The 23,722-nt window shown below is 43.7% G+C and overlaps 1 protein-coding gene across 1 annotated transcript in view; it reads right to left on the minus strand.

Moving 5' to 3' along the window:
• LOC126249505 (neural Wiskott-Aldrich syndrome protein-like) overlaps positions 1 to 23,722 on the minus strand; it is an 88,259-nt gene that overhangs the window by 2,972 nt on the left and 61,565 nt on the right. Inside the window, exon 2 of the mRNA XM_049951157.1 lies at positions 20,699 to 21,089. Coding sequence (XP_049807114.1) covers positions 20,699 to 21,089 — 391 coding nt within the window. The remainder of the gene's footprint in view (positions 1 to 20,698; positions 21,090 to 23,722) is intronic.

Consider the following 23,722-nt stretch of genomic DNA (forward strand, 5'->3'; position numbering starts at 1 on the left):
GGCCGTACGGTTCTAGGCACTTCAGTCCGGAACCGCGTGACTGCTACGGCCGCAGGTTCGAATCCTGCCTCGGGCGTGGATGTGTGTGATGTCCTTAGGTTAGTTAGGTTTAAGTAGTTCTAAGTTCTAGGGGACTGATGACCTCAGATGCTGAGTCCCATAGTGCTCAGAGCCATTTGAACCATTTTTGAACTACCGCTACTACTATTTGATGAAATGCATACTGTTTTAATAGTAATCCAACAGATGTTATATTTTTTTATTTACCGCCAACAGTTTCAAGCAATGGCTCAGTCTCAAGCACTACATTATAAGAGCTTAAATATTATTTTAATTTTATGATCTGCTGACTTACCAACACAACAACATCTATTTCATACCGTTTGTTGAAGCTGGTGAACAGCATACGCAAGTCGTCTCTTTTTCAAAATGATTCAAATGGCTCTGAGCACTATGGGACTTAACTTCAGAGGTAATCAGTCCCCTAGAACTTAGAACTACTTAAACCTAACTAATCACCATGGCCTGTTATATGGCCTAAACAGCAAACTTCCTTCAGCATGAAATGGTGTTTCTCCCAACTCAGTCTACACTATGCTGCCTGCAGTCAACTAAACATATTCTGTAACTGTTCCAAAGGTTCCCCGATGTCCTTGCAATACAATATGATTTCATACAAGTACACCATGCACTGAATTATTTTCAGAACTCGGATCAGTCCTACTAGCAGGCGTTTTAACGTCGCTGGGGCATTCTTGGATCAAAATGGCATTTAGCAATATCGGTCAGATGGAACCGAAGGCATAGCCTTCGGTCGATCATCTGTTACCACCTCCTGCTGGTGGAACATGAATTGCAAATCCAATCTCTTAAATTATCAGCAGTGCCCTAGTTTATCTAAAGTTTCCGTAACGTTCAGAGTAATGTATGTATCCATGAGTGAGTGATGATTCGAACACCGATAATCACAGTACAAGCAATGGACTTTTGTCCTAGCCTTGCTTCTATGGGTAAGATTAATGCTATTGCCACCTCCCCCCCCCCCCTCGCCCCCACAATGGCTGATATTTCCTCCTATAATTCAGTCGTGGAGCGGCTTATTTATGTTCTATTCCATAACTGGTTGGAGCTGATGTGGAAGCAGTTCTTTCCCATTGGGAGTCTGTACCGGATTACCACATTTTCTGGTAGTGATCATGGAGGGTTAAAAAGGTTTTCATCTTCCTCTAACAACATCTCCCTTTCTCGCTGTCAGTTCTCAGCAAATGCAGGAATATCTCATATCGCGCAGCTAAGTTGGTTGACTGCCCTAGCTTTGAGTCCTCTACACTAGCACTATGTCGAGATCCTTCTCCTCCAGTACCTCTACGTGAGCTGTTAGTGCAACTAGAGACAGCTCTACCTTTGCTGATCGTGGTTATCGTTGTTGATGGACATTACCTGATCCCCGCCAACCTCTTGCACATACAAAAACTGTGATACACAAAACGTTGCATCTTTTTCATTTCTTCATTTTCAGGTAAAGGTTACATTAAACTCAAAGGACTGACTGGAAAATGAGTTCCTACAGCTAGCCAGACTAGTTTCCCTGTACGTAGTAGTACTCCATCTCACAAATCGACTCTACAGGATTGTGTGTTTGCTTCCAGTGGCACAGAGGTGAGCCTTACAGTTGTCCGATATTTCCGACAGTAGTATCTTAACTGAACTGTGTACTGTCCAGGTTTACTTCGCACCTTTTCGGATGACTATTACGAGATGTCTGATCAGAAACCCTATTTCACGTAAGTCATCGCTGCTGCTGCCAACTAGAAGAAAAATTTCTTCTAACCCCAGAAGTACTTCCTTCCCCTGTAATATTAATTAATACCGAAGGAAGTGAGCACTCATTATCCCCGTCTACTTCACTCAATGTACTACAGGGCTGGTCCAAAATGTTTACACCATGTACATCGTCACTTTCCATGGATGAGTGAGTCCCCATATCGACCGAAATGTACATATTCTATTTCATACAGAGCCGGCCGTACAGGAATCAGCCACTGAATCCGTACATGATTTTCTGGTGCTTACATTTTTTGAAGAACTCTGAAGAGCGATGGTAGCAACCCCGCTTTAGTATAAAGGTGAAGCACGAAATCCATCTGCCGTCAATCCTTGTCGCCCACGTGTAAACCTCTGAAGACATTCGCGTTTCGAATGTCTGGTCTGTCTACGATTGATACATTGGTCCTCTGCGCTATGGTGCCGAGTTTGACCAGGACGACCGCATGGATAACACATTACTTCTGTGTTAAATACTACACTTTTCTCTTTGTGTCGGGTCACTGCCACAATTTCTGCCAGGGCCGTTGTAGTTGCCACAATTTAATTCAACGAATTTAGGTATTCTGCTGGTACCTTATGAGAAATTTCAGCAGGCAAGCCTGCTAATAAAGTGTCTGGCGCTTTCTGTTCTGCTTCATGAAGGAAATCTTTAGTACTGCTTTCATGGTTAACTAATTCATAGACATTGATTTTAAATTTCCTAATCCTCTCTGATAAATTTTATAATGACATTCCTGGTCTTTGGCATACGCAATTCTACTGTCGCTAGTAGTATCTAGACATATTTTTCCTTCCATAACGATCTAATAATCTTCCCCTCATACCCAGGAAGCACTCAAGTTTTCATGGCACTCAACCACCTGATTTCGTGGTCATACGTAGGTTATCCACCGACGCAAAAAGATCATCCCCTGTCTTGCCCAGAAAAGTATAAACCAGCGTGGTAGTGCTAGAATCTAGTTCGCGTAAGAAAAAACAAGGAAAGGGCCAGTCCCTTCTCTCTTCTTTCAACCTTTCTAATTCTGTATGTAGATCATTATTATGTGCTTGCGAGTAGATAATTAATGTAACTGCTGGATCACCTCCTGGATGGTCAATATCTCACCCTCAGCACCAAGGTATATTTTACTTACTGTCTACCAGCATGGCAAAGAAATGGAATAAAACAAGGAGAAAACGAGAAAATGAGGTCGATATGACTCTACCAGCGCTTAAAACGTTACCACTCGTCACCTGCTAGTAAGTACTGCCTCTGAACTGTTACTGTTAGCCTCGTGATGACTGGGTGTTGTGTGATGTCCTTAGGTTAGTTAGGTTTAAGTTGTTCTAGGTTCTAGGGGACTGATGACCATGGATGTTCAGTCCCATACTGCTCAGAGCCATTTGAACCATTTGTTACTGTTAGAGCAACTATTGCTGATCCCCATAGTTCATTTCACTTTGTGTGATGACAAACCGTAGCTGACCATAGGTGCCGTTGCTTCTGAATCCAAGTTAAGTGGCTGAATTTATATTGCAGACTTTCCTCTGCTGATCATGATGACGTGGTTGCTCACCACCAAGCGTTTTGTGTTCGAGTGGCAGTCGTGAAAGTCATTGTCCAGTCAGAAAGCCACCAGCAGCAGTGAAACCCTCTTTGCTATGAAAAGGCCATTCCGCTAATAGTCTGCGACTATTACATGGTGATCAGCCCTGGATCGTGTGGAGCGATATTGTGCCAACACATCGCTCGCAGACAAATGACAGAAGGTCTCAGCCTGTGAAATGGTGCTATGTTGGCAGCACCTTACTCAGCGGTACATCAGAAGCAGTTGTTGCGAACTGTGAGTAGGGCAGCACGTATGATACCGACCACCAGTTAACAAATGAACGATGGCTGCTCTCAGATGCTGAGCTGAAGGATGATCCGACAGCACACCAGATGAATGGCTCATGCAAACTATGCATACCAAGGACCATCAGTATATTCCAGTGGACTGGGGAGTGATGGAGTGCATTGTGCAATATGGCAGATGAGTACTGGTGTTTCATACACACACACACACACACACACACACACACACACACACAGCAAAGCAATGAAATGATTTCAAACAACTTTGGTATATATGCTTCTTATTGTCTGGAAAGAAATACTGTGGGAGTGTGCACATGAAAAAGTGTTGGTAATGCATGCCCTGCATGACTGTCATATTTTGCCACTAGTATCGGAATGCTTTCCAGGGACCGGCACGGATGACCAGATGAAGAAGGAGGATATACACAGTGAGATAGGGTCGCAGAAGAGGACAGCGAAAGGGAATGGGAAGAGATGGATAGAGAGAGGGTGGAGGACTGGAAGGGTAGAGAGAGGGGTGAGAGGAGATGGACAGAAGAGGAAGAAATGGAATTAGACAGGGGGAGAAGGAGATGGACAGAGTGATGGGGTAGTAGGTGAAGGACAGAGAGAAGGGAGAGTAGGATATATGTGCAATATCTGCGCCGTACACACAGATGGGCGAAGTCAAGGGTAAAAGACTAGTTACTGCTCATAATCTGTTTCAATTGTTTTTAGTGTATACTGATTACAGGTGAGAGGAAAACAATAAGCTGGGCAACAATAGTGGCAAACAAAGTTTTGGAAGTAGGTTTAGTTTTAGGATGTCAAATTTTTCTGTTTGCTATAGCGATACCTTTAACCATCAACTGCCAACCATACTTTTCAAAGAGGTACTAATGTGTAAGTAGGGTCCAGAACCAGAAAATATCTTTTAGTATGGTCTTATGGACTACCAAGCTGGGGGTAGCTTATGACAAAAAAATTACAAAATGCAAATTTTATTAATTGTTGTAGCCTTTTAGTCACAACATAATATTCAGACAGATACTGGTGTGTAAGTAAGGTTCTGAACCTGAAAAAAATAAAATGAGACATTAGTTGTAGAAAGTGATATTTTCAACTGCACTCAAATATTTGGGTCAAGTTTAAATGAAAATTTTAAAACGTTTATGGAATCTGGTAGAGGAATCCATTAAAAACAATTGTTTTTTCAAAATTTTAAAATGTATAGTAACGGACTAGATCACAATATTTTCACATGGTGCTCACCAAGAACTCCCTCCCTCTTGGTATTGCGAGGTCTAAGAAGTTCGACATCAGTGGAACCTCTTCAGGTAGTCACATGCACACTTTCATATTTCACATTAAATTTGATTCCAGTAGCTGTCCAGACCCATGATCTGAGAACTACGGCCGTGTAGCCATCGAGCTGACACACAGGCCCCTGAGGTGCACAACTGGCATGGAATTGCGTAGATGGTGGATTCTCATCTCTCTCTTATTACTTACTCTATGAAGGCTTTGTCTATCACCATTCATATGAACTGAGCTCTACACATCCGACTGACATTTCTGAATTTGGTATTCCCTCTGGATGGCTCTACCAGGCTTTGTTATAACTTTTGCTGCATTCTACACTTGGCTTCAGATGAGCAACTAATTACGTGAACTATGTCCTGTTTGTCCACACCGAACTGCCTGTTTGTTCCACTAGAGACATGACAATGTGCTCTCATGAAACTGAGAACACACAAGTTTATAATTAAACAAAGCAAGCTCTTAAGCATAATAATTCTGAAACGTAATTGGCTGGACAAAACATTAATTGATGTAGTATTTTATTACACTAAGAATCATGAAAACCGCATCACAGTCGGAGTATATTTAGTAGATGTATTTGTGTTTTAGTTCTTAGAGCCTTTCAAAATTTACTTATAGGTGGCTAGAACGATAGAAGGCTGAATAACACGTTTGCGGTAGTTGTCGATGGTGGCCTCAAATAATGGCAGTCAGTATGGCACGGCAAGCCAGTAGAGTCTGGAAGGTTGAGGAGCAGGCGCAATGATTCTAAGAGAGAACCGCAAGTAAAAGCGAAGACGTTTACAGGGGCAGACACAAATTACATTTGTTCCTGTGGATGAGTCCATCAGCGGACTAAACTCCCCGCGCTGTTCCCCTCCCCCCCCCCCCACCCCCTCCACACACACACACACACAGAAAAAAAGAGAGACGAGAATTCACCATATTTCTTAGGTTTTACAGTTAGTCTACATGTTAGAAATCTTAGACACTGATATAACTACAAGACGAGTTAATATCTGGTGAAGTGGGGCAATATATCATCGTTAGGAGAGAGGCAGCTCTCCATGCTACTCTGTCCTATGCAACCTCTTCGTCTCCGAATAACTACTGCAGCCTACATTATTCTGAATCTGCTTAGTGTATTCATCTCTTGGTCTCCCTCTACGACTTTTATCCTCCACACTTTCCTCCAGTACTGAACTGATGATCCCTTGCTGCCTAAGGATGTGTCCTACCAACCGATCCCTTCTTCTAGTCAGGCTGTGCCACAAAATCCTCTCCTCGCCAGTCCTGTTCAGTACCTCCTCGTTAGTTATGTGATCCTCCTATCTGATCTTCAGCATTCTTCTGCAGCACCACATTTATAAAGCTTCTATTCTGTTCTTGTCTAAACTAGTTATCGTCCATGTTTCACTTCCATACATGACTACACTCCATACAAATACTTTCAGAAAAGACTTCCTGAAACTGAAATCTATACTCAATATTAATAAATTTTCTATACTCGATGCTAATAAATTTCTCTTCTTCAGAAATGCTTTCCTTGCTATAGCCAGTCTACATTTTTACTCTCTATACTTCGACCGTCATCAGTTGTTTGGCGTGCCAAATAGCAAAACTCATTTACTATTTTAAGTGTCTCATTTCCTAATGTCAGCATCACCTGGTTTAATTCGACTACATTCCATTATTCTCGATTTGCTTTTGTTGATGTCCATCTTATATCCTCCATTCAAGACACTGTTCATTCCGTTTTTTCATTTGTTTCCTTTACTGCTTGCTCAATATATAGATTGAATAACATCAGAGATAGGCTACAACTGTATCTCACTACCTTCTCAACCACTGCTTTGCTTCCGTTCCCCTCAACTCTTATAACTGCTGTTTGGTTTCTGTACAAATTATAAATAGCCCTTAGCCCCCTGTATTTTACCCCTGCCACCTTCAGAACTTGAAAGAGACTATTCCAGTCAACCTTGTGAAAACCTTTCTCTAACTCTTCAAGTGCTAGAAAAGTAGGTTTGCCTTTCCTTAACCTATTTTTAAACTAAGTCTAAGGGTCAATATTGCCTCACGTGGTCAAACATTTCCACGGAATCCAAACTGGTCTTCCCCGAGGTCGGCTTCTACCAGTTTTTCCATTCGTCTGTAAAGAATTCGTTTTAGTATTTTGCAACTGTGACTTATTAAACTGATAGTTCGGTAATTTTCACACCTGTCAGCTCCTGCTTGCATTGGGATTGGAATTATTATATTCTTCATGAAGTCTGAGGGTATTTCAACTGTCTCATACACCTTGCTCACCAGATGGAAGAATTTTGTCATGGCTGGCTCTATCACAACTGCCCTATAAGCTTTGCTTGTACACGTACTGTACTAGTAAGATGTCTAAGTAAAGTCACGCGGACATCGTAATTTAAGGCGGCGTTTTAAGTATAGTTCTGCTTGTGAGAATTTGCTGAGGATTAGACACAAGCAGTTACTGAGAAAAACATATGGTGTGTGTTAAACATGAGTCCCAAGTGTGAACGTATATTGGACGCACGTACTGGCAAGCCGTTAATCGCCGGCCGGGGTGGCCGATCGGTTGTAGGCGCTACAGTCTGGAACGTCGCGACCGCTGCGGTCGCTGGTTCGAATCCTGCCTCGGGCATGGATGTGTGTGATGTCCTTAGGTTAGTTAGGTTTAAGTAGTTCTAAGTTCTAGGGGACTGATGACCTCAGAAGTTAAGTCCCATAGTGCTCAGAGCCATTTGAACAATTTTTTTGAAACTGTTAATCACTCAAGTGCTGTGATATTTGGCTGCAACTCTAATTTGTGAAATTTATTGACTTGGAGAATATCTAATTAATTCCACAATGAAATTTTCACTTTTCGGTGGAGTGTGCACTGTTATGAAACTTCCTGGCAGATAAAAACTCTCTGCCGGACCAATACCCGAACTCGGGACCTTTGTCTTTCGCGTGTAAGTGCTGTACCGACTGACCTATCCAAGCACGACTGAGGACGCGTCCTCACAGTTTCACTTCCACCTGTACCGCGAAAGGCAAAGGTCCCGAGTTCGAGTCTCGGTCCGGCAACAGTTTTAATCTGCCAGGAAGTTCCATCTAATTAATTACTAAGGGCTTTCATAGCTATCCTGTGGCAAAGAGCATTAACTGCATATGCCGAAAATAGATAAGCTGCGTTGTGGGATCCACAAAGCATATATTATTAGGTGATTACTGTCTCTTGTGTGGTCTTTGTGCCACTGGTACCGAACACTCGCGATTGAACAAGTTCTGTGAAATCCGATAAGCGTCATCTTTGATTTTGTTTTGATGTAATTACGAATGTATAACCACTTATTTTGAAGAACTGGACCTCTAGAATGTAAATGACTTCTGACACAATTAACTTCTCTTTATTCGTAGTTGCAGTAAAATTCTCGAAGTATGATTGTAGTGAAAACATCACTAGGAAGAATTCACACCCGGGAGCGCAGAATACTGATAACTGCACCACAGATAAAGTCAGGTGCCTTTGACAGGTTGGGAAGTGCCGCTGGCCTTCAAGGACTCTTGACTGGGAGGTAGGTAGGTAGGTCAGTTTCCATAGAGTGCCACACACCCCTATAAGCTGCCGTTTACCGTAGCAGTGAGTTATGTCCAATAGCACATTTCAAATTAGAGTTTGACATTGTAATTCCTTCTCGGAGCCGGCCGTTGAATTTCGACTGTGTTCGACAGCACCACAGTTGTTACGTTTAGTGTAACAATTAATTTCACCATGAAAGGATATTGGGAATGCTTCACATCAGTCTATGTATCACTGTCTGTACGAGAGATCACCACCTCTTTTGAACAACTAAATTTGGATAAAAACGACTGCTACTAGTTTCGGTTCTTAGGGACAGGAAAGTTATTAATGGCATCCAAGTTGTGCTGCGTTGACGTTAGCCTTCTTTACTTAATATGTGTCCGAGGTATCTACCTCTTGGCTCTGAAGAACTACACTTAGCGAACTGGCAATTTAGACCATGGACTTTAAGCGACTCAAATAATTCTTGCAGATTTTGAAAATCTGCTCCCAAGTGGCCCTTGTTACAAATTATATGATTAAATATTTTGTGCAGTCTGGGGTGCCATGAATCAGTTATTCAAAATATTTCTGAAATATTGTGGGACCTTTGGTGATCCTAATTGGTAAATCTTTATGTTGAAGTATGCAGAACAGTGTATTAATCACTAAAAGTTGCTTAGTTTCGTTAACTACAGGCAACTACACTTAAGTATCTGTGTGACCTATTTTAGAGAAGTAATGACCCCCAACCTATTTAGTATACAACTTCTTTCACGCAGCAATTTTAATATGCGTATATGATAGATGTTCATTAACAGGAGACTTAAAAGCAACTAACTTTCTCACTGCACCGTTTAGCTTCTTTTTCACGATTGGCGTTCGTGTTGTTGCCCACTGACTTGAAGATTCTGCGGATATTGTTCCCGTAATTTATAACATTTTTATTTCCACTTTGACTTTATCACACTGCACTAGGCATGATCAGTAAAGTGATGGTGTCCTGAGTGCTTCAGTGATATGTGCAGTTTAAAGCATATCGTATACCAGGGTCAAACTGTTGCTAGTACTATGCACATATGGTATATAAGTTTTGGAACGAAATTTCGGTTGAAACAATGTTTACTTAGTTTTTAATTTGGATACTAAGATGCATCTAAGTCGAAAATGTTACTGGCCCCCTAATTAACTACTAACGAGGTTCTTTGTTCAACAAGATACCAGCAAACACTTTACATTACATGCACCTAACGGGAGTCTCGTAAGGCGGTACACAAGTCCAAGACCACAAACTCCTAATGCAGCGGGCATTGGTGTGTGTGTTGTCCATAGCATAAGTTAGTTTAAGTTAGATTAACTAGTGTGTAAGCTTAGGAACCGACGACCTAAGCAGTTTGGTCCCATAAGATCTTACCACAAGTTTACAATTTTTTTCCTAATACCGATGGATTATCTGGAGGACGCAACGCTTACACAGTGGGGACGAAGACGCTCGCTGGTAGTATGGCGCGTTCTTAACAGCGCTATATTGTGGAATCATCTGATCTCGCTTTTTTAAAGACAACTTTCGCTTCAATGTTCAACGACAATAACCCATTTAAGACACAGAGATTTTTAGCCAAATGCCTGACTAGTGAGTGAAGAGACCAAGGTAACTATGGTTGGCAATACTTTTAAATATATTTCCGGTTCCCTCACTTGGCTAATAACTTAGGCAAACCTGTAGAAGACATTGGTAAGAAGCAACGAGCGGAAACTATCTTTAATTTGGTTGTTCGACTATACATCCCAGACATAAAATGCGAAATGCTAGTGTATGTACACCGTATCTACAGTACAGTGAACGACTTTCCTAACACGTTTTGTGTAGCTACACCGTACCAACCTTAGGCAAACGGCTTAGGTGTACAAGACATACTATGCAGGTTGCTGGACTCCACAGGGCTCGACAAGTGCAAACGGCGTCTACCATATTGTCGTGATTACGTCCTAGCGATGACTCTAGTGCTCATTATATCGATATTTTAATCAGTAGGTAGACTAAACAGCTCTCCATCTTCGTCACTGTCAGCTGAGGATACAATAGTCAGCATGCACTGCGATTTAACGCCCCAAGCTGATCGACTGTTAATTTTACGTCACTACTCAGCGCTCAGCTTGATTTAGTGGTGTTGAACCTATTCGCCAATGTGCGACAAGATAAGCATGAGATACAGCTGCGTTCTAGCCTCGTTAGATATCCACCACTGTGCCGTTCGCTGGCGGTGAACAAAACTTTATTTTCTAGGTCTGGTCGAAATAGAAATCAGTCAGAAAATGTATCAAAATAACTCAAACATCTGGGATCCGAGAGTGTGTGTTATTTTTGCACCATTTTGTACATGAACACTATAAGAGAGCACTCTGACAATCAGAATCAGTAATTCGACCTTCCTTACAACGCAATACCAAAATACAGATAGGCATCACATTTCTTGCATTTCTCTTCGAACCAAGCGAACATCTGAAGGCGAGGATGTCGTTGTTGCTTTTGCTTATGACACCACGCATTCATATAATCGATTCGCCTCGATGGGCAATAAATCCAAAATCATCAGTGTGCATGCACATTTTGTTCGATCTCATGCGGGGTTCTAAAACTAGCGAGCATGGAGGACATTGGGGACTGCAGGAAGGTGGCCCTAGGTAGGACTGCGAGTCGGCCGGGGAGGGTGTCGAGGTAGTCTGTACATGTGAGATAAACACTGTGTGCGGATGGTGTAATGGCTAACGTATCTACCTAGCAAGCAGGAGATCCCGGGTTTGAATTTGGTCCACCATAACATTTTCAATCATCGTCGCTGACTCCACATAAAGTCCCTATGTAGCTGAAATTAATATTTCCTTCACTTTCCTTTCCTTTCTCCAGCCTCCACCTTCTATTTACATAAGGAATAATGATGTATGTGACTACATAAATGGAGTGAAAAAATACCTGATGCAAACTGCCATTCCCAGTATCATATGTAACGATGTGCCATAAAGTAGTAGGCCGCGCGAGATTAGCCATGGGTGTCTGTGTTTCTCCTTAGGCTAATTTAGGTTAAGTAGTGTGTAAGCTTAGGGACTGATGACCTTAGCAGTTAAGTCCCATAAGATTTCACACACATTTGAACATTTTGAACAAAGTAGTAACGGCGCTGGCAATGCATTTACCGAAATGATCTCCAATTTCATGGAAAAATACAAGTTGACGTTTAGGCATCTACCATGACATGCCTCTAAAAACATTGAGTTTTTGGGCGGTTCTACTACCTGATTCGAAAACAACACCGCAATTGTATAGCGCGACTGCTGTCAACACCGCAATAACCACGAAATCTGTAAGATTGGCTACGTATAAGTTAGATTTATTTGCGTAAAAGATCACTGCGGCTTACGAGGCACCAAATTGGTGGATATGATACCAAGGAAGGCGATCATTATGGTCAGTCCTAGTGTGACAGACCTTTTTGCGACACTGAATCATTACGTAACTAGTGAGCTATACCGTCACATTCCTTCCAAAGAAACCATTCTACGCAAGAGTTATGTGACAGTCACACGTTTGATATTTCAGCAGGGACGCTGCGGCAAAAAATCTCCATTCAATGTGAAAACGCTGCCGGTAACAGCAAACATCAAGATCTTCAAGTTATCGTCGATTTCTAACTCTGACAGTGCCTAGCTCTTCCACAGGTTAGTTTCATAAATGCGAGGTCTCTGGATCGAAACTCATTGCCACTAATATTGTTTTTTTTTCTTTCATCTCCACATAATTCTAGAAAATGATTTATAATGACTGTGCAAATTATCAGCCTTTAATGACACATTTATTATTTTATTGATCATTATCCGTAAATTGGAGAAAAAGATTTTCTTAAGGCTACAGGAAATAAATATAGGACACACGAGAACGTTCAATCAGATCAGCATAGTTATTTTGTTTTATAGTATTGTGTCTGTGGCAAGTATAATGCGCAACTTATGGAGCACTGCACAATACAGGCTGAAACTGGTCGCAAAAACATGGAGATCAATAATTATTGGGTCTTACTGCATATGTTACGAACGGCGAATTTCTGCATGTGCATTGTTTTTTTACTGTTCCTATTGACAAATGAACTTTGTTTCCATTCATAAAGTTTTCTCGGTTTTGACACAATTTCGTGGCGTAACACGAATATCAGGGAAAATCACCAATTTTTGGTACAGATAATTGAAATCCTAGGATTGATAGTATTTCTAAGCAGTCTTCTCTAGAAGACATCTCTCTATTCTGTTTGATGATATATGTCCAATTTTGTAATCGTTAGAATGTCATTAGAAGGTTCTTCATCTGCCTGTAAAAACGTACAGGCAGCAAGATTCGATTCAAAGACTTCGAGCTCACTCGCTCAGCTGTGGACTCTGTGCACAGCCACCATACAAAATAATGTAGGTGCTTAAAATTTCCAAATCAGAATTTCTCGAAAAAGGTGGAGAGTTGTTTCTTCCTGTTTAGAAGTCCTGGTCGCGTCCTACACCCCCTGCCTATATTAAAACATATGGTGAAGTGAAGTTGAAGTAGCCGGCCGCGATGGTCTCGCGGTTCTAGGCGCGCAGTCGGGAACCGTGGGACTGCTACGGTCGCAGGTTCGAATCCTGCCTCGGGCATGGATGTGTGTGATGTCCTTAGGTTAGTTAGGTTTAAGTAGTTCTAAGTTCTAGGGGACTGATAACCACAGCAGTTGAGTCCCATAGTGCTCAGAGCCATTTTTTGAAGTTGAAGTTTGTACGGTCTTCTTCTTAACTATGGTTGATCCATCATCTTTGCGCTTCACAGTCACATCACCAACGCTTGATTTTGCCAATTTCAGAAAGGCTGAAGTGTCCCGGATGAATATGTTACAGGGGTAACATCCAATGACTTATCGAAGTTCAAAGTAACTGAGCGCTACTGACCGGCCCATTCGGTCTTCCTGCTTCTCCACTAACAACACAATGTTCTTTGCCTCCCCTCACATTGGCGGATCCGCCTCTCGTGACTTCTAGTGGTCGATTCCACACTGCATAGTGTTACCCGGATATTTTATATAAAAGAATGTCTTGGTTTTGCTAGCAATAAACAGGCCAGAAATTTTCGGGTCAGTGAACAGAGAGCCACGTGTCAGTGATCAGAGTGCTGTTATAACTGATTTGGTCACTGATATTGTGCGGAATGTTCCGGTGGATAGAAGCATACATCAGGTTAACAAATGCGGTAGCATGTTGACTGAGAGGCTACCTGAGAAGCTAGAAAGAAAATTTTAACTGTGGGGAGAAGAATGTGGAGAACCTGTAGCAATAACGAAGATATTTTAGGATATGTGTTACATGGGAGACAGTATGGGATAAGAACCCACCAAATCTCGTTAGAAATAATGGGACTCTATTACGAAAACAGGAAGAGCCGAATTGCAGATTCAGGCGCAAGCGAACAGCGTACTGTCAAACAAGTTCTTTGTGGAGTGAAAATAAGCTTCTGGATGGTTCTGCGACTAGAATGTAATGAATCCGAAAGAAAGATTGTGTTTACATAGTTGTCAAAAAACAACTAAAATGCTTTGGTCTGATGTAACATCAAATAACCAAATAAAATTGGTTATTAAAATATACTTTGACCTAGATGGAATAGAGATGGAAGATTACAAGGTGTAGGCCAGGTTACTAATTTCTGTCTGACGATTGGTATTTTCATAAGATCCTGTGTTAAAGAAGTGGCTCGTTTTCGAAGCATCACCTTACCGTGGGTCGGTTGATGTCTCGTCACTGCACAAAGGCAATTACCAGTCCACTCCATAACAGTATGCCAACACCTATGTGCGGAAGTTTAGACCTACCTTACTGATGTCAAGCTTTTCGTAAAATTACGTAATCCGTATTGTCCTCGCAAGACATGACTTTCCTTGAGACGGAACAACTCTAACGTATCACTCAACATGGCTTCCCGAAGTGCTGGTCGTTACATCCAGCTTGTTCTGCTCATTCTTGTGCTCCAGAAGGCAATAGATAGTGGAACGCAGATTGATACTGCGTTTTTGACTTCCACATAATCTTTGATACAGTTTCAGAACTATCGTCTACAAACAACATATGTGTATATCAAATATACCAACTGATCTGATACCTCCCTCGCTAGCCCAGAGCAGTGCTTCATTCCTAACGGAACGACAACATCAGAAGCGAATGTATCATTAAATATACCTCAAGGTGGTATAACAGGGCCACTCTTGTTCACTGTATGTATGTAAAAGTAACGTGGCGAACCATATGCAGCAAACCGTAGACAGGTGCTCGCAGGCAACGCGGTTGTTAAAGGAGAACATCTAACGAAATGCAGAGAGAAATGTAGATCGTTTATTCTTGATGTAAAGGTTAATAACTCACACTAAACGTGCGTAAGTACAATGTAGTTCGTTTACGCAGATGGAAGATTCAGCATCACTTTACTTTAATCATAACTGGGCGCTGTCATATACGTCTAATATCTAGAATAGTGTGTCATGGACGAATGAAAGTGTGCCAACAACAAGCGTCTTGTCCTATCCTGGCATTGGCTACAGGAAGAGTACCAGAGCATAAAAGAAGTGTCTTCCTCAGTTTGAAATTTCAGAGTAGCTAGGAGCAAACGCAGAAAACGACTCCCAGTTGAGAAAGATTTGTCAGATCCCTCTCGTATCTATTTATGTCTATTTACTTTTCTAAACATTTCATTAGCTTTTACCACTCGCTAAATGTTTGAAAATATAACCAACTCTCAAAAGAAGTGTGTCATGGTATCCTTTACGTTTGTATGTTTGGTATATGGTAATCTGTGTCCGCACTCCTGCCTCCTTCGCTAATCCAGCTACTATGAAAATCCAGTACGACAACAAACGACAAAGAGGTAGGTTAATGAAAGGGTCATGGGAAGAGTCTGGCGAGTACTCACTACCTGCAAGTTGACTGACACATTTCCTTGTTGTGGTTTTATGTCGGTCAAGATTCGTTTCCACTACTACCTTCAGTGCGAGCCTAAGCGGAGCGGAAACAATTGCAGTCACCATCGTAATCAGCTACTTTTAACAGACTCTGGATCGTCAATCTGACACTCCTCTTAACAGTCCAGGGAACAGGAAAGTCTGATCTAATGGAAATAATAGTTTTTCGGTCATATGAGGTAGTCTTTCGATGGCCGAGTTTGACAAACAAGTCGATCCCCTCTTGAGCAAGGTGGCGTGTGCGCTCTGTGGGCAATAGAGAGCTCACTTAATGTATACAGCTGAGGCACTGGCCTGGGTTGTCGTTTCAAAAGAGCAGCAGGGAAGGACATTTCACTAGTTAACGGTGGAGACATGCCTGCTGCAGATGGCGTGGCATCAGTCCCAAACAGTTAGTCCACATCCTGAAGACGTGGATAAAGCACTTCTGACGCTATGAACGAATTGGAAATTGTGATTAGTAACTGTATTTAGAAAAGAGAGTACGAGGCAGACGATGGCTAACTGCAAGGGAATTTATTTCATGAAGAAATTGAGCATACAAGCCAGAGCAGAATTATGAATAACAAAGCCACGGTCAGTGTAAATGTTTTTCTTTTTCCTTGTATGTTCAGCTTAAATTTGTTTTACTTTGTGTGATTGCCTTGAAATGTATGCAGTGTGATACACGCATGGTGCAGTTTTTGATGATTTTGCGTTCCCATTCAATGAGAGTTTCCTGGAACGATAGTGTACTGGTCGTGTATGCACGTCTGTGGCGATTCTACTCTGGTTAGATGAGTAATTCTCCGTGTTGTGATTTTATTTGTGTGAGCTTAAATATGTGAAATCGCAAGATGAATGGATACAGGGATTGACATCTGCGTAGCATTTTGTTCGAATAAGATGTGTGTATGGATTGTTGACAATGTCCGACAGAGATAAGAGTTAAATGAATTTGTTGGTAGGTACGGTTATAATTTACTTACATTTTTCTGCTGAGGTTGAGGTTGTTATTCGAGTTTTGAATTTAGCCAGGAAGGCTCTGCAGTTGGCGCATGAGTTCAGGTCAGTGTCATTCAAGTATGGGAGACGATTTTATTGTTCAGTGGTCCTATGATTAGAGAGGCTGATTGTTCTAACATTTTGTGATTTGAATGAGAACGTAAGGGGGATATATCTGACTTACATCGTTAGACATATGTCTAGAGTGCCTAACTGAAACAGTGAATATTTCGTTTTTACTTTCCTGTGCTGTTTCCTATTCTCATTCTGTCGTATATCTAGATGTGTGTGCGATCTCTAGCTATTTGTATGCTTGATACTGAAGTGTTATGAGCTTAATAATCCATGCATAAGACCTTCAGGAGGCGTATGTTTCTGTATACGGCACGTACGAAGCAATATAGCTCAAACAGTATTTGTGTCGTTTTTTTATTTTGTTTTACTGTTTTCCATTCTTATTCTGCTCTATATGTGAGAGTGTGAATTTCTTACTATCGGTATGCTGGATGTTAATGCGGCGTGAAGTTAGTCGTACTATAAGTAACTGTGTGTCCATGTGAGTGTTTAGGCTTTTGCAGAATGGAGTTTCTGATGAATATATTACATGGTCCAGAAATTTTGTGGAAAATATTAGTTGCCGATTCCTGTTGCGTGGATTTCAAAAAATGCCAATTCAGGGAAGATCTGGTTAGTAAGATACGATGAGGGAGACTTCTCCAGTGAGATGACGGTATTGAAAATTGTACTACGAGATGATTATTAGATGTGAGTTTCAGGTGTTTATTGATTCCTTCTTAGTGACGAGGTCAGTGTGATTTTGAGGTCTTATTGTTCCTCTCATAGTGAGAATGGCACTGTGATTCTGATGCTCCAGTGATTTTGATGCTCCAGTGATTGAAATATATGAGTTATGCAGCGTCCCGCAAATGTTCGGCTCGCGAATTGTTAATTTTTAAAGTTTTATTCCTATATCGTGTAGGTAGCAGAATCACCCCCGCCAACGTGCTACTCAAGTAAACGACTCGGCGGTATTGTTGACATAACGACAAAACGCTCTGGGCAGACGCGAGTTTACGATACCCGCCAATGGCCGAGCGCAAGAAACAGCTGACACGGCGTAACCAACAGTGCCGTAACATTTTGTAGCTCGGGTACAAGTTTCTTACCGATAAACCCACTCTTGAGAATTTACCAGGGCCTACCAACCGGTGTTTGGTGCACAGTGAGCTAGGAAAAGTTGATAGCACAAATATTAGGAAGCCAACTTACTCGTCAGCCTCCAGTAAGGCTACGTCAGAAGATTAGCTAAAAGGGTATAAGTAATCGATATTACACGCTCGAGGCATTCAATTGTGCCACCATTCTGCCTGCGTCTTGAAATTGAGCGAATGACGGGTCTTTAAGCTTCAGAGAAACCACGACCCATCTTTGATGACGAAGATCGGCTGACTACCTGCCGGCTGATAGGCACATCGAGATCCGGCGAGGCACTCCTACCAGTGGCACAGTGGCCGCGCGACTTATGAAGCTTCACCGATGCAGTGTGGCCAGCATACAACCTGTGAGGTGTTGTGTTGGCTGAAGAGCCAACACCGTGTTACTAGAGGAGGCCGAAATGCACGCGTTTTAGCTCACGCAGGCTGGCGTGAGGAGGGAAGAACTATACTGACGTGAGGTCTGGAACATGATAAGGAATTAGAATTCAGAAAGCGGACGTAGCTTGTTTGGTACTTAACTTTAATCCATTAACGATGAACGTCGCTCTTGACGGTACTTGATTCACAATATCTGTTCAGAATACATTCGTAGTAATTGAATATGGCGCCTTGCCAGATCGTAGCAAATGACGTAGGCGAAGGCTATGCTAAACTGTCGTCTCGGCAAATGAGAGCGAATGCAGACAGTGAACCATCGGTAGGAAAGTCGGCTGTACAACGGGGGCGAATGCTAGGGAGTCTCTCTAGACCTGCCGTGTGGCGGCGCTCGGTCTGCAATTACTGATAGAGGCGACACGCGGGTCCGAAATGTACTAACGGACCGCGGCCGATTTAAAGGCTACCACCTAGCAAGTGTGGTGTTTGGCGGTGACACCACAAGAGGGACTTCGGACGACGGATTAAAAGCTTTCTATGATCCTGCTGAAGGAGGCGCACTCTCACGGCGTCCTAGCCACCTAGACATCATCGGCCATCATCCTAGTCGATCTTTGGGAGGTGACCCGATCATTGCTGCTCTTTAACGGACTTTCAGTGTCGGCTACTGCAACGAAGCGTGTGGCGTGGGAACAGCAAGTAAGTGCAGAAATGCGTATCTGGAAAGACTTCGAAAGACCCAGATGGTCCGTGCTCGTTCTTCATAGCTCGTGGCAAACACGACGTCGCTTGCAGATGGGCTGCTCGGCACCGCTGTAGCTGCCGACCACCACCCAGAACAACGTTCGTTATCGGCGCTTCTGGGCGTCAGCTCATTTCGTAATCGGTTCCGTTTGCAAGAACACAGCGCGGCCGTGAGGACGACCGGAGTGCTGTATAAGGCGGCACCTGTCAGTACTAACACTGTTTGGATTTATCCTTCGGCATAAATCAGCCTTCTCCCTCACAATATCCCTCACCCACCCTGACACGTAGTGGTCCAGAGTAGATCGGGTCGATACAGTTGTTGTCATGAGTTAGTCGTTGTACTTCATGACAAAGGTTCAGACTGTAGATTGGTTACGACACAGAGGAAAAAGTAATTTATACGTTATTTTTTAGTATATTAATTGGTTATTTGAGTTTCCGGCAGTAATAATAGTAGTGGTAAAGCGCCAAATAGTAGAACCATATGCTTCTACAGCTTCAGAGTCTAACGCTGCTCCGAAACGGCAAGTAGTTTGGGTGTTAACAAAGGAAAGTTTTCGCCAAAATTACGAGCATCAGAACCTCCTTGGTAGATTTCAGCTTCTGAATCCTGTCGGGTTCAGTCACTGCCTGTTTCACGGAAAAACAAGCCAGCGTTGGGAGGGATGGGGGGGGGGGGTAGCTTCTTCTTGTTTTAATCTAGCATTAGCCATACTTATCAACCCATCTTCGAGTAAAACAATGCAATATGTGTCGATTTCCGTTATTGACGTTACAGTTACTGCTGTAAAGAGAGATAGATCAGACGAAGTAACCGTTCCAGTGGCTGACTTACGTTTAACAGGGGAAACCAAGACAAATGTGCTGTATCATGAGACCCTCTGAAAAGCACAGTCATTTCAGCAGATGGTCGCTGGACTACGCCAGCGTTACCAAGAACAAAATAGCGCACAGTTTTCCGCAACAAGCTCACTATTTTGATCTTGAAGCATGATAAGTCAGTGGAAATACACTGACGAAAAAAAAACATAAAAAAATTTATTAGATGATATCTATTCAAATTTCGTCCCAGTCTCATCAGAGTGGCGCTAGTAATGCCACATGAGGACACTAATCCGATTTGCTTTAAGTACACTCTGTAATGATCATGACCATTATTCACTTTGAGACTGGACGTGGTGAGCTGATATTAGTCGAAAATGCCTTTAAGGCGGCAAAGACGCCCGTATCAACACCTCACTAAGCTTGAACGAGGCCGTGCTATAATAGGGCTACGAGAATCTGGTTGTTCCTTCAGCGAGATTGCAGAAAGACTTGGCAGGAATGTGCTACAGTACTTGACTGCTGGCAGTGGTGGTCACGAGAATGAATGGTCGGAACGAGTCCGGGACTCTGCACGGACACGTGGCACTAACGTGAGGGAAGACTATTGTGTTCCACATATGGCTCTGGCTCGTCGATCTGCATCTGCAGCAGTAATTTGAGCAGCAGTTGGCACTACATTGACAGAAAGAAATGTTTTTGTATCCCGCCTGGAAGGCGGCGCGTGGGTAGGAGCAGGCGCAGGAAAAGGTAATACATGTCGGTACTGCAAATGCAGTTAAAGCACCTTTACTATTGTATAAACATATGCAAACATATTACATAACTTTGCTATGAGGTGCGAAGTGTCCCGGCCGTCTGCTCTTGATGAAATGGGCAGAATCAGGAGCGGAGCTCGTAGATCTCTCCCGCTCTGGCTAGAGTGCACTGTCGTTGGTGTCTGTCGTATTGCCAACTTTAGAACTTGTATTTACGCTGTGGAATCGTTACTATCGATACCACATCCCTCCCCCCTGAAACGACGCACCGTCGTCGAGTATGGCTTCCGACGGCGGGTGGAGGGACCCAGGGGCGGCGCAGCTGAGGGGGCGGACAGCGGAACTGAGGGTGCGCGCTGTCCACCCGCGACCCCGAATTGCTTGCGAGGGTGCGAGGAAAACGCCCCATGGAAACCTGCCCAGACCGCGCACCGCCACTGGGTAAGCTCGGATGAGGAGGCGGAGAAGCGACCTTCATGGGCGACGGCGGCGGCGGCCTCAGCGTCCATCGTTTGCGGCGGCGGCGATAGGCGCCCGTCTGGTGCAGGTGACCAGACTGGGGCGGCGGCGACGGTAGGTGCGCCCGCGGAGGCGCGGGCGGCGGAGGCGCCGTCTGTGGAGTCGTGGGCTGAGACGGCGGAAGCCGCGAAGCCTTTAGTTCTGCCGGAAAACAACCAGCGGCAGAAAACCGAGGACGGCACAAAAGGATCTTGTTCCAGTGTCACTTGACAGTGACGGAGGGACCACAAATGACAAATAAGGCGCGACCAAGCTGGCGAAGAATGCACCCCTGCTCCCAGCGCTGCCTGCCAGAGAAAACGCGATAGTACACCAAATCATACGGCGCCGAGCCAGAAAGAGGTGAAGCAGTGGGAGCATGGCGGCGGGTGCAATATCTGCAGGAGCGACGGATGTGCGCGGCCATGTAGCAATTCCGCTGGGGCAAGAGTGCCGCGCAGCTGAGAGCGATATGAAGCAAGGAAAGTCCAGAGAACGTACTCACGAGAGTGCGTGGCGTGCAGCTTGCTCATCTGCAACTTAAACGTACTTACAAGCCGTTCAGCCTCGCCGTTCGACTGGGGGTGGAACGGGACTGACGTCAGATGGCGAATGCCATTAGCAACACAGAACGCTTCAAACTCTGAGGACACGAATTGGGGTCCATTGTCGGAGACAATAACTTCAGAAAGGTCCTCAATACAAAAAATAGCTGTCAAAGCCTGAACAGTACTCGCAGATGTAGTAGAAGACATAGGTACAACAAAAGGAAGGTTGCTGTACGCATCAATAACGATCAACCAGCAGGTGTCCCAGAACGGACCCGCAAAATCAACATGAACGCGCTGCCAAGGCGCAGTAGGAGTCGGCCAAGCTAAGAAGCGCTGACGAGGAGCAGATTGATGCTCCGCACAAGAGCGGCAAATAGCAAGCAAATTCTCAATTTGTTTATCAATGCCGACCCAAGTGCAGTGACGACGCGCTAATTGCTTCGTCCGTACTGTACCCCAATGATCAGCGTGCAGTAAACGGAGAATTTCCCACTGCAACGAGCGAGGTACAACCACAAGAGACTGATCATTGTCAGTTCGTAACAAGATAACACCGTGGTGTACAGACAAGTTGTGACGTTGCGCAAAGTAACGTTGAACAAGTGGATCTCGAATCTGCGTAGCAGACGGAGGCCATTGAGTACGAATATACTGAAAAAGAATCTGCAAGGAAGCATCGGCGGCTGTCGCGGAAGCAATGCGACGAAAATCCATCGGAAAACCATCAGGTAATTCCTTATCTTGCGAATCAATAAACATGCAGGGCAGTTCGGAAGAATCAAACACCGATAGGCAGACTAGACAAAACATCAGCATTGCCATGCTGGGCCGTAGGCCGAAACAAAATTTCGTAATTTTAGTTAGACAAAAACAGAGACCAACGTTGCAACTTTTGGGCAGTACGGGCCGGAACTGGCTTTGACGAATGGAACAACGACGTCAAAGGCTTATGGTCGGTGACCAAATAGAATTTTCGACTATACAAAAAATCATGAAACTTTGTCATCAATAGACAATAGCTAAAGCTTCTTTCTCGATTTGAGAATAGTTTTGCTGGGGAGAATTGAGCAATTTACGCGAAAGCGAACGGGCGATCGACAGAATTAATGCGGTGCAAGAGAAGATGCATCGACAGCCAAAACAACTGGCTTGGAGGGATCGAAAGGAATCAATCAGCGATCACTTAACGAAGCAGACATGAGCTTGTGGAAAGCAGCGACACATTCCGAAGACCAAACAAAAGGGACGTTCTTATGCCGAAGGCGTTGCCAAGGTGCTGCAATCTGCGCTGCATCTGGTATAAACCTAATATAATATGTAATCTTGCCCAACACCGACTGAAGTTCATTCAAGTTCCTGGGTGCTGGCAAGTCTCCAGTTGCACTGAAATGTGACGGCGAGGGGTGGATACCCTGTCCGTTAATCATATGTCCTAAATACTGACTCTCAGTTTGAAAAAATTTCCACTTGTCTCTGTTACACTTTAGTCCTGCCTGCAAAAGTACATTAAACAAGGCACGCAAATTCTGCAAATGTTCATCAGGGGTGCGACCTGATACAACTATATCGTCCATATAATTATAACAACCAGGGGCAGTGGCACACAACAGCTGCAAGTAACACTGAAAAATAGCAGGAGCCGGAGCACAACCGAACGGAAGTCGGCGAAACTTGAACAATCCAAGGTGGGTGTTGATCACAAAATAGCGCTGCGACTGTTCGTCGAGCGGAATCTGAAAGTATGCGTCCCGCAAGTCAATGTGTGGAAAAGAATTTTCCCGCACCAAGCTTGTCAAAAACTTCTTCAGGAACGCGGTAAGGGGAACGTAGCTACCACTCGCTGGGGTTTTACGGTAGACTTAAAGTCAGCACAAATACGGAGGCGACCGTTTGGTTTTTTCACACACACTATAGGCGAAACCCATGGCGAAGCAGGAACAGGTTCAATGACACCAATATCTTGCAAATGCTTAAGTTCAGAAGCTACGGCATCGCGCAGTGCGTGCGGTACCGGGCGCTGCGAAGTCTGTGGCACAACCAAGGCCATCAGAAAAGAGTTCAGCAAAGTCATCGCATAGGTCGGCAACATTGTCTGCATGGTCACTAGCGTTGATGCAAAGTATATTGTCCTGAACTGCGAGGCCAAAAAGTTCAAATGCGTCCATGCCAAAAACATTCGTAGCATCACTAGAGCGGAGCACATGGAAAGACACTGTATGGGTCGTTGCACCATACGTGGCTTGC

The sequence above is a fragment of the Schistocerca nitens genome, chromosome 3 (genome assembly GCF_023898315.1).
Source record: "Schistocerca nitens isolate TAMUIC-IGC-003100 chromosome 3, iqSchNite1.1, whole genome shotgun sequence".
Classification (NCBI taxonomy): domain Eukaryota; kingdom Metazoa; phylum Arthropoda; class Insecta; order Orthoptera; family Acrididae; genus Schistocerca; species Schistocerca nitens.